The following is a 12436-nucleotide window of genomic DNA, read 5'->3' on the forward strand; positions in this document are numbered from 1 at the left end:
CATCGCGGAAGATCATACATTGCGAGTCAATATTTATGCATCGCGGAAAATCATGCATCGCGATTCAATATTTATGCATCATGAGAAGATTTCATACCTCGCAAAATTTATGCATCACGATAAAATTCCATGCCTCGTTGAAATTTATGCATCGCGAGAAGATTTCATACCTCGCAAAATTTATGCATCACGAGAAGATTCCATGCCTCGTCGAAATTTATGCTTCGCGGGAAGAATCCATACTTCGCAAAATTTACGCATCACGAGAAGATTCCATGCCTCGTTTGAAATTTATGCTTCGCGGGAAGACTCCATACCTCGCAAAATTTATGCATCACGAGAAGATTTCATGCCTCGTCGAAATTTATGCTTCGCGGGAAGGCTTCATACCTCGCAGAAGTTTATGCATCACGAGAAGATTCCATGCCTCGTTGAAATTTACATATCGCAAGAAAATATTCATGCCCCGCTAGAAAGCATGCACTACCAAAAAGAAAATGGTGCACCCTAAGAGAAATACTTATCCATCCGCATCAACTGCATTCTCTTATTTTGATAAAAGTAAACATCAAGAAGAGCATCGAAGACAACATCAAGAGAAATACTAGCACACGGCATCAACTTTCCTTTATACTGACATCAAATGAAGAATACATTCGAGATTATCTTGCAAAGACAAGACATAAGCTTTATTTGCTTTAGGTCAAACCAATCAAGTTAACGTCAAATGTCGAGGAGAACAATTATATGTCGACACGGTAAAAGACATTGTCTCCCATTTTAATTGAATTTTTATGATGACGAGTTTCATCTCAGCCTTGTCGAGAGCATCCAAAAGGATGAATTCTCCAAAAACGAACCACAGGTGCGGACGACATCAAAAGGGATGCAGCACAACGTGAAACTTTTTCTTGGCAGCGAACTGGGACATAGTCCAAAGAGGACTGTCAAACTCTTAGGACGCGAGCAGAGGAGCGACTTCCACCACAATCCAACCACACCCCTATTAAAAGGCATGTGGTTTTTCTTTGGTTTTTGTCAGTTTCGGTCTCGCATCCTTTAGTATCTGCCGAAAGCATCTTTCTAATCTAAATGATAATATGTCGAAGTCTTTTGAAATTATGTCCGTGTAAATTCTTAATTATGAATGTGGAACACGCCACATTCATAACTAAGAGATCACACAACTCTTTTTCATACTCAACTTAATTTGTCACTCGTCCAAAACTAAAGGTTATCTAGCATAATAGATTTCCTTTTCAATCGGATTGAGTCGAACTACAAACAGTCTGATTCTTATGGTTTAAGGATATGTAGGCGGGCTCGATATTTAAAACTCGGGTGTATTCCAACACTCTCTCTTAAATCTTATTCTCGATCATTTTGGTCCATTCATAATTCGGTATCGAGATGGATTTTGAATTTTTCAGAATCGTGTTAAATCAAGCTTATCGAACTGCAAGCGGCCTGAATTCGCATATAGCCTGAGATAGGTAGGAAACCCATTTCTAAGGTTCGGCCATAATTCCTAGAGTCCGTACCGAATCCCATTTCTAAATATAAAAATGTGGTGGGTCAAAATTTGACTAGTCAATTTCATTTTCCTCGAATTTCTTGCATCAATCCAGGTGAAATGAGGGACAGTTGTTGACACCCAATTTTGACCCTCCTCGATGATAATTAATTCTCGAGCCTCTTGAAATAATTGAAGTTTAAAAATTCAAAGTTTTCTTTTAGGCATTTGTTAAAGTTGTTTTAGCCATTTTATAATTTTTAAAGTGATATACACATACCTATATATATATATATATATATATANATTTTGGTCATAGTCTAGGGGGGATACTGGTGCATTTTTACTTAAGAAAACAATGATTGACATAGTGAGTATATCACTTATCCCTATTAATTATGAAGCGGATGAATTAAAAACTTAAGAGTTTCAAGAAGTTCTATATTTTTCAAAATAATCAACTGAGGATAGAATAGGTAAAAAGAAAGTGTCCTCTTTTGATTTGTCAAAATAAACTAGTTATCAAGGACAACTAAAAAAAGTGAACAAGTGACTAGAAACAGAGGAGTAGTGCACCCGTATTATTGGACTGAGAAAGTAATTTGTTGATTCACTGTCTCTAGGAAAAATTATCATTCATTTATTATTTCTCGAGAAATGTATCACAATATTCACTAAACACGTAAAAATAGACAAGAGTCGAGTATACCTTTCATGGAAAAGACTACTTTATTAAGTTTTTAATTCATCTGCTTCATAATTAATAGGGCAAGTGATGTTGACACCCAATTTTGACTCTCCTCAATGATAATTAATTCTCGAACCTCTTGATTTCCAAGCGAATTGAAATAATTGAAGTTTTAAAATTCAAAGCTTTCTTTTAGTCATTTGTTAAAGTTGTGTTAGCCGTTTTATAATCTTTAAAGTGATATACACATACCTATATATATATATATATTTAATACGCTTAATTTATCTTACAAAATATCCAAAATTGTATCAGAAGATTTTAATTCCACTTAATGCCTTATTAAACTAGTTTAGTAGCTTGTGGTTTGGATCCGTAGTTTATAGTTAATTCATTGGTTCGTTTCGATATGGTTTAAGTAATATATTTTATTTTAGATAATTTTATATGTAATTAGTTATTTTATGAATATTCGAAAATCACTTCAAAAGGATGTAGTTTCGCCTAAAACTTTATTAAATTGAGTTTGTCCAAATTGTTAGTATTAAGATAATTATTTTATCTTGTTAAAAAAAATCAAGAGGCTCGTCGATCGATTATTTAGTTTGTCTTGTTTAAATTTAAGCCAAACTCACAAGTTTGAGCTTAAATTTAGTAAGCGATTTGGTCAAATTTGTAACCCATTTGGCCTTGTCTAAATATATAAATCCATCCTTTTAAGTCCATTTTAAAAGGGACCAAAATCGGGCCCATTTTCTAGCACTTTGAATATCCCCAGCCCAAATTTATTCACAATTAAACCAACCTTCCATCCCTTTTGCTGGAATTTTAAGATGAATTTGGACCCTTTCTCAATTCCCTAGAAAATCCCCAGGCCCGATTCCCTTTTGATCCGCCCCGGCCCACTTCAAAAATTTTAACTCTGTATCCGACCCGACCCAACTTATCCTCTTTCACCAAAGAGGAAATTTAACAGCATACAAACAAGTGTGAACAACAAAAATCCAACGGTGCAGCGAGGAATGGCATCAAGACGGAAAAGTAGTAGCAAGTACGATGCTTTTCGTCTTTCCCCCTCGACGTGCTTTTCTTTTCATCCAAAGGCAACTGTCCTAGCTGCCATTTTTCAGACGCGTTTCGTCCCCTTGGCTCGGATTTAGCCACGTGATTCCGCCAAGGACATGAATTCAATCTCCGCCATCCACCCCTTTTCTGTTTCGGGAATAAAGCCAAAAACTCCGGAAAATGGTGTCTCTCCTTTGTGGGAAACGTTGTTTGAATTTCAAATTGAAAGCGAGACTTTTTCTCATAAAAGATATTCTCTTTTCCCCCCAATATTCGAACCCTAATCTCCCTCATATATATTTTGCTCTTGTTCACTGTTAAAAAGGAAGAAGGGGAGAAGAAAAAAAAGAGGGCAGAAGAGTTTTTTTTAAAAAAATAATTAAAATTGAAAGGTTCAGTGGGAGAATTTTGGTGAGAATATATAGAAAGAATACTTCTTGTGCCAAGACACCCACATAAAACATACGTCTAAAATATACATTTCTTCTCTTGCTTGTGGTTTGTTGGGAACCTGTTGACATCCACAAGAGTTCTTGAAGCTTGAAATGTGTTGGGAACCTGTTGATATTCACAAGAGTTCTTGAAGCTTGAAATGTGTTGGTGAAGTCGTTGATTCTTCCGTTCGTGTTGTCTCGCTTTGCTGCCCGCAACAAGGTAAATAACCCGTAGTTCCTTGATTTATTTCGAGTTGTTTATGTTGGTTGCTTATAAAGATCTTTGTGGATTCTAGACGAGTTTGTCCGATGTGTTCGATCTAGGTTGTTCTCTAAAAGATATTACTATGTTTTTTTTGGTAGTTAAATGTTTATCTAAGTTTGCATTGCAGTCTTGTTCTCTTCGAACTTGCTGCCATTATGTTTCCCATAAGCTTGGTTTGGTCATCTGTCAATCATCTTGACTGTGTTCTATCCGGGTTTGTTGAAGCATATCTCCCATTTGTGACTTTGTGTTCTTAAGCGTCAAAGAAGTCATTATGCTACTCCCCTTGTGCGTTTTTTGGAATCGTATGGTGGTTTTATAATGAAGTATTCGATTGGCTAAAGTCTCATGTAATGTCGTGTTACTCTTTAGCTAGTCTTGCATCTTTTATTGTGAGAATCTTGGCTTGAGTTCGCCATGGTTTTAATTCTGGTTGTCCGTCTTGTTCGTGTATTGACTTTGTCGTGTTATGGTTATCGTGTTCTAAGAAAAAAGGCTGAAATTAGCAGTGAGTTGTTGTCCGTATTGGAAATTAAAATAATTTCTTGTTTCCAATTTGAAGTCATGGCTGTCCATTTCCTTATTGCATTTGTTTGAAAAGCTCTCTCTTTGAAAAAAAAAAAGGGAATGCTTCTCTGGAAAGGTTTGTCTGTTACTTTGTTCCTGCGTAAATACATAGGCAACTGGTTGCTAAGTTCGGTCGGTAGTTTAGGTTCATTTGGTTTTGACCATTTTTTTTCTTTCTTTTCTAAAGGAAAAACAAACAAAACAAAGGGGAGTAATGAATGTTAAGTCATGTTTGTGAAAATATAAATATGTATGTGGTAAATTTTTTACAGAAAGTGAAGGACATTATATTTATTGATGAAGATGTAGATGTTGTAAATTGAACAATGTTGAAGAGTAATGAATTTCAAGGCTATAATATATGTAAATAAAATGTCAAAAGGAGCAAAGGTTTGAATCAATGTAGTTGACTAGAGTGACTGATATATGACTTGAATGTAATTAAATTTTAGTATGAATTGTATTATGTCAATGACGGGCAGTATTTGATTGAAAAAGTAGAATAGAATAAACCATGAAGAGTAGATCATAATAAATAAAGGACGAGGTGATGTATAAAAAAAAATTTAAGCCATATAACGATTTTAGGAAGTATAAATTGAGTATATATAAAATGTAAGAAATAGATTAAAAATAGCTTTTTTTTAAAAAATATATTTAATTTAAATTTAAATAATAAAGAAATTGGTGTAAATTGATTAATTTTTTTTAAGCGATTTAAATGTTTTTATAAAATAAGAATGGCAAATGGAAAGGGAGGGTAAATGCTTTGATTAGTAAATTCTTGGTAGGCTAAGTTTATCTCTTGATGTTGTTTAAGCTAGGAATAAGATTTTATCATGTCTTTGTCACTTGAGATGAATCTTAGATGAGCATGTTTTTTTTTAGATTTTAAAGATAGTTGATAACAAACTATTTGTTCACTATCTTCTTACAAATTTTGCTATTTTAAATTTGTTTACTATCCTAAATACAAGAGTTTATTTTTATCTCTAAAAGTTTTGTTTTTAGCTCATTCTAACTCGATTCCTCCTTTCTTTGTTGCATATGAACTCCCTTCGAGTCCATTGGGACTCCATTCCTTCCCTTCACATTCTCGGATCGAGCCATAACGGCTCAATTTCCCTATTCCCGAGTCAAGCTCACAAAATAGACGTACAGGCTGGAGTTGAAGATTTCGGACCAAGAAATCCACTTTGCTTTTTTTAATTTACATATGTTGTGTTTTCTTATTTTTGAACCTAAGCCCTTGTTGTCCTTTTTATTTTCGTATTTATTTATTATCATCGTATTGTTAGTTTAGGACAGGTGCAGAAGGAAATGGGTCAAAAATCCAAAACATGTGGGTCCGATCCCGGTCAAGGCGAACAGATCCGGAGTTAGACCCAAATCTCTCTTCCTCTCTCTCACTTTACATGCTTTGGTTATTTGTCTGTTTTATTTGTCGTTAGTTTAAGGTTAGGAAACTCCGAATCCACGCAAAACACCTCTAAATGTTTTATCGACTTAAAATTAATAATTTTGCAAATAACTCGCTTAGGTAATAAGTTAGTATTTTAAATCTTTACCATCCTAATTTTTTTAAGTTAAAAGATTTTAGCCAAATTGAGTTAGTTGCCGGAAAACCGCATGTTAGCGGACGTCTTAGGTGCTTTTAAACCTTCCTAGGATATTAATAGGAATCTCCGAACCCCTTTAAAAGTTTTCAGATGATTTTCCCTGTTTAAGTCTTTTTAAAATGATGTTTTTCTTGATTTTTCTCAAAAAATTAAGTGGCGACTCTAAAAAATTGATAACACTTCGAAAATAATATTTTTCCTCTTTTCGATAAAACACTAATCTAGCATGCCACAAGGAAATAGACTTTATCATGTAAGTAGATGCATTGTTATTAAAAATATTAAGTACAAAGATTCCCTGATTACAATAGTTTTTTCCCACATACACATTATTTTTTGTTAATACAATCTTGTAAGATTCAAATATCACTTTGATTGCAACTTTATTTAGCAAAGCTACTGAAAGAAGATTTGCTTGTATTGTCGGAACATGTAGCACATACATAAGGGCTAAAGTTTTTCCCGAAGTGAGCTTCAAGACCACTTTATCCCTTCCCAAGACTTAAGCAGTTCTTGAGTCTCCGAGGTAGACTACTTCACTGTCATCGCCTATTGGTATATAGGAGGCATATGCTTCTCGATTTGCACAGATGTTTCAAGTAGCCCCAGAGTCTACTGCCCATTCTTTTACATGTGCCACAAGATTCACTTGAGAAACTACAGCCGCAATAATTTCATCTCCTTCAACTAAATTAGCTTTGGGAGGATAACCTTTTTCATTGTCATTTCTAACTCTTCTTCTACACTGAACTGCATGATGACTTGGTTTTCCACAAGTGAAATAACAACTTTTCTTTTTCTTAAAATTGGGGTTATTACCTTGAGATTTGTTGACATACCTGTTATTTTTGTTGTTTTGACTTTGCACTAAATTTGCGTTGAGAACTAGTTGTTTAGCTTTAAATGTCTCCTTTCTGTTATTATCTTCAATTAAAATGGGATTCACTATTTGCTCAACACTAAAGTTTGTTTGCTTATGTTTTAGCTTATTTTTATAATCATTCCACGACTCAGGTAATTTTTCGATCAACACTCCAACAGAAAATTTTTCCGGTAGAAATATTCCTTCAACCTTCAAGTCTTCAAGAAATTTTCGATATTCATTAATTTGAATTTTCTTTTTTTTCACGTCACTCATCTGCCATTGATAATATCTTCAGAGTATAAATTTTTGTTTGTTAGCTTCCTCAGCGGTGAATTTCTTGATTAAGGCTTCCCAAATAACTTTTGCTTCTTTGCAACTACAATAAACATCAAACAATTTGTTAAAAATAGTTTGTAATATATTATGACGACATAACTTATTGGTATATTGCCATGATTCTAGAATTTTGTTATTAGTTTCTGCACTTGGTCGTGGATGTATCAAAGCATGAGAAACTCCATGAACATCAAGCAACGAAAAAAAATGCTCTTTCCATCTTTTAAAATTTTTATTAGCAGAGATTTCAGTATTTGACACATCTGGAAAAGGTTTGGCTTAAGGTAATATTACTAAAGTTGGGGTAGACGGATTAGTACCACCATTTGTAGAATCAGAAATAATTTCAGGAGTAGAATTATCTGCTATAGTTTCTTAGATTGTTGGAAAATATTAGAAAATCTCACGATAATAATAATAAATAATTTTATTATTTTAGAAAAATATTAGTCCTAAAATAAGATTACAAAAATTACTACAAAGATATACGAATATTAGTGCGAAAAATAGATAAATACTTGAGTCGTACTGGGCATTGTCCTAAGAAAATATTTCAATGGCGTGAATTGTTTCCCCAAAATTAAATAAGCACTTCCTATCTTAAATAGAGGTTACAGGAATCAGCAAATTATTTAGTATTAACAAATTATTAGTGCGAAATAAAATAAGCTAGCCAAAATAATTATCTTGAAAATAGAAAGCCAAAACGAGAGAGTAAGAGCAAGAAAGAAAGATTATAGAGTTAGAATTGATTTTTCTCAACTTAGCTCATATAATTCATGCTTATTTATAGGCCAAGATATTGTCTTCACTTTTGACAAGTGTCAAGTAGAAGAAATGCTACTCCCAAGTGTATTTGCAGTTGCTATTTCTCCAAGGAAAATTAACACTTCTAAAATATACCTTCTTTTGGCTTTCCAAATTCTCCATTAGTTAATTAAATTCATTTTGAAATAAAAATACTTATTTACATGTATAACCCAGCGCTTGAAAAACTATGCATGAATTTTTCTTCCACATAACAATCTTCATGAACCCGCTGAAAATTGTTGAGAATACACAAACCTTCAATGATCAAAATATGATTGCTCGAAGCAACTGTGGAATCGTGTTTTCTCCTTGATCTCCAGCGAAGAGTTGGAATTGAGTAAACAGACCAACATCAGAATTATTCCTTGAGCTACACCAATCAATACATTCTTGTCATCTTCCTATAACAACCCAAGCAACGAATCCAACGCTGAGTTCTTCTACTCAGTTGTCCCTATATGAAGTCAAGTTATCAGGATACCTCGATTCAACCCGTATAGTCTTGTGATTTGAGCTTTCAATTTTAGAGAGAAGTTTCAATTTGAATTTAAACCTGAAATCATGTAACCCCTTTTTTATTCGATGAGAAATAAAATCAGCCCAAAGAAGCATTCAAACAAAAAATGGAATTTGAAATTTATTTCTTTTTCATTTCACATAACCCATTTCTTATTTGAGCTTTCGATGAGAAAATTTCTTCTTCTTTCCTGTTTGTATGTTTGTTGTGGGATGCTTGAAGGATGAGTAATTTCTTTTAAAATTGAGTGAGATTACAAAAAATGGTGGAAACCTATGGGCGGAGGTGACCTAATTTATTTTTTCTACCGGAAATGAGAAGAGGAAGGGGATATTTCTACTTTTCCTTTTTTTAATTTTTTCATGATTATGTGTATTTTTAATTTTTGATAAAAAATTATGTTTCTTAGACTCTTTACAAATGATAGCGGGTGCATGTCATATTCTCCTAAAATAGTATATTTGATATCGAAAGTGAAAATTCTGGGTAACCTAGATGATTAGTATCTATTCACTCTCTTAATCGGTGTGTACATTACACATTTTTCCAACTCAATAATTTTACTGTCATATAAGTTTGGTGAATGGTCAGAGGTGTTGAAAATATTGTGTTTCGTTGAATTTAAGCGTTGAGTTGAAAAAATTGTAAATAGAAGGGTTCACTTTAAAGTCCGACCCAAGTTGGCAATGGGTCTTGAGGGGGAATTTGTTTTTGACTCTGCATATGGTGTTGTCTCGCTCTTATTAGATAATCATATTCAGACTATACATATAACATATTATTCTTGGTTGAAAGAATGGTATCCTCACAGCTGAAGGTAGTGGATAATCTGTTAACCAATCTGTGTTATCAAAATTAGAAATTACTAATTGTAATAAAGTGTTCAGAAACACGAAGTAACTGAAAATTTATAGAACCAGTAAGCAAGATGAACAGAAATTTATTTCTAAAAAATACTTAAATCTGTAAAAACTTACCAGAATCTGAAATAATCTTTAGTTTGAAAGAAAATCAAGTCCACTAAATTCACAATGTCCCCTTAAGGAAATTATTTCCTCTAATATTCGAGGTTTGATTTGAAATATAACCTCCCAGGGTAAAATAATCTTAATCAGTTGAGTGTAGATACCAAAAACTCTACAGTCAGCGAATCAATCCACAGCAGGAAAGTACACGAAGAAATATGTTTTAGAAGAAGAAGGAAGATCAGAAAATTTTTTGGAAAATATTCTGAAGACTGAGTGGTATTTATAGGCAAGAAGAATATATTCTGAAAGGTTGCAACCCTTTCAGAATTGACACGACCATTAATGAAAATTTGCAACCTTTCAAATGGTATTGACTGTTCCTGAAAATTGCAACCTTTCAAAACAGTCATGGCGGGAATTTTAAATAAAACGGAAGCGCGCGGATCCGAGTAAACTCTATAGCCTAAACTAAAGGAGCAGGTCAAGTTCGTTCAGCTTGAGGGATAAATTACGTGGTTGACCTGCCAGTCCACAAATATCGTAGTTTATCCTCGGGTCGGGTTAACTACAAAGTTGAAAACATTTGGGTTAACTTCTGTTATCAACTAATTAATTGAAAATATTTTTTTGGCCATGTAATTAATTAAATAAATAATTAAATCCAAAAAATAATCTCTCGATCATTTGCCGAAGCGAGCGAGCGACGACGACGACGGCGCGAGGGGGTCCTCTTTCCAAGGTCCCTCTTTCCAACCCTTTTAACAATTAATAGGAGTGTTTATGTATTTAAACTCTCCTATTTTCCTTTCGATTACCGACAAGGAACAATTGCCTTTTTCATTAAAGCATAAGAGGACTTTTCAAATTCTCAACTTTTAAAGTTCTCAACTTTTCAAATTTCTCTCCTTCCCTCTATTTCCCATCAATTCTTGCTACATACCCAACATAATCATCAATCAGCCACTATCAAGACATGCTCTGTTAATCAGTTAGTTTTTCTTTTATACATAGATAGAACCAAAACATTGATCAACTTATTTTTCTCTTTCTCTATAAGCGTCATTGGTCAATGTATAACAGCAATCCTAACTTTGGCCTTAAAACTTTAGTGCAATCTGACATGATAAAGGAAGCTTATATACATCAGCTTCTCTTCTATTTTAACCCAAAGAATGCCCAAAATGAAAAAGGGGAAAATATATCACTGAAATTATAAGTAAGAAATATAATAATCCTTCTTCCTCAATGCCCATTGGCCAATCTTTTGGCAGACTCAAATCTAGGGCCTTTTTCAGCAAATTTGGTTTTGGAATAGAGATTCAGATAATCCTGAAAGCGGAGGTGACAGGGATACAAGAGCTTTGATGCTGGAGAAATGATGGCGTCACCAGCAGGATTGTAAAAGGTGGCAATGGAAAGTCTATTCCCATCCTTTTCAGCCATCACTCGGTGTCGAATACTCTTATACATCCCGTTGGTCAAAATTTCGATTTGATCACCTATGTTTACAAAAAGTCTGTTGTTCTTTGAAGGTGGAATGTTCACCCAATGCCCATCTTTGAAGAATTCCAGACCTGGAACTTGTTCGTCTTGGAGTAAGAGAATGATACCACCAGCATCTGTGTGCTCGCGCAATCCCCTGACCAAATCAGGGCGGGGACATTGAGGATATATCGCTGCTTTTGTTCCAACAGAAGGACCCTTGCTGCCTGAAAATGCTTCTTTGATGTAACTCTTCGCTAGGCCAAGGTTCTCACACATTAGTTCTGAAAGATTTTCTGCAAGTTTGATCAACTGATCAATATAGTCATCTACTGCTTTGCTGCACACAACATACATAGTTCAAATGTGAAATTCAATAATAATGAAGTATTCTTAGTGCAGGATATCGGTAAGTAGTTGTACGTCTGTTTGCTCATTAATTCTAGCATATTTATTGAATTGTTGAAGCTTTTATGCTGCGGTGTTGTTGACTTACCAAAGTTCCTTTGAGAGACCTTGAATCTCATAGATATTGGAAGCTGGACGATGCCAAACAAAGAATGTGCTTTCCCAGTCTGTGTTGCTGATGTTTCCATTCTTTTCTAAGCTCATAGGTAGCTCTGATTCATAGAATCGCTTCTTCATGTTGGCTTCGTAGTGCTGATTCACGAACTGCTTCACATTGTCCATCAAGTAACTGTCAATTCCATGATTCTCTATCTGCATTAGTTTCTTATCAATATTAGCATCTTATCAAAGTGCTTAAAAAACAGAATTATACATTCATTCATTACCATTAAAAAGCCCCATTTCTCACAAGCCTGATGGAGAAGTGACATGGTTGCACATCTTTCCTCACCTTCTAGCTTACTGAAGTCGATAACCGGCATCTCCATCTTCTGTTTTTTTCTAATTTAGTATGAAGAAAAGGAAGGTACTTGGCCCGACTATATATAGCCATAGGAGTTGAATATTATTTACATGGTGGGACAATTTTATTTTTCTTTTTTAAATAAAGTAGTTAGATTTGAATATCAGATAGTTGCAGTTGTAACTTAATTAATTGCCTGTTTTGAAGGAGAAAGGATAGGAATAGAAGAGAGTCCAAATTCACTTCATATCAAGAGCCATGTGATTGGTACTATTATTTTATGTTTTGACAAATCTATAGTCAATTTATGTCTTACAAAGAGAAACATCGAAAACACCTATAAATTAATTTGGTGCGAATTATTTATTTCATTTCCAAACTATTGATAGTCTTAGAAACACCTCTAAACTTAAGGTCATTCGCGATCTAGCAAAAT

At 34.1% G+C, this 12436-nt stretch overlaps 1 protein-coding gene across 1 annotated transcript; it reads right to left on the reverse strand.

Annotated features, from left to right (window-relative positions):
* Positions 1-10628: 10628 nt before the first annotated feature.
* LOC107024662 (1-aminocyclopropane-1-carboxylate oxidase 1) lies at positions 10629-12073 on the reverse strand. The gene is made up of 3 exons (XM_015225653.2): positions 11924-12073; positions 11626-11849; positions 10629-11469 (listed from the first exon to the last, which is right to left on the reverse strand). Exons 1-3 carry the CDS (start codon positions 12023-12025, stop codon positions 10890-10892), a joined length of 906 nt encoding a protein of 301 aa, XP_015081139.1. The 5' UTR covers positions 12026-12073; the 3' UTR covers positions 10629-10889.
* Between the last annotated feature and the right edge of the window lie 363 nt (positions 12074-12436).

The sequence above is a fragment of the Solanum pennellii genome, chromosome 7 (genome assembly GCF_001406875.1).
Source record: "Solanum pennellii chromosome 7, SPENNV200".
Taxonomy (NCBI): domain Eukaryota; kingdom Viridiplantae; phylum Streptophyta; class Magnoliopsida; order Solanales; family Solanaceae; genus Solanum; species Solanum pennellii.

Excerpts from the sequence above, each read along its gene's own strand:
- LOC107024662 (XM_015225653.2), bottom strand. The coding sequence starts at position 12,025 with ATGGAGATGCCGGTTATCGACTTCAGTAAGCTAGAAGGTGAGGAAAGA. Across the intron at positions 11,850-11,923 it reads AGAAATGGGGCTTTTTAATG|ATAGAGAATCATGGAATTGA; the intron begins GTAATGAATGAA and ends AAACTAATGCAG. Across the intron at positions 11,470-11,625 it reads GGTCTCTCAAAGGAACTTTG|CAAAGCAGTAGATGACTATA; the intron begins GTAAGTCAACAA and ends TGTTGTGTGCAG.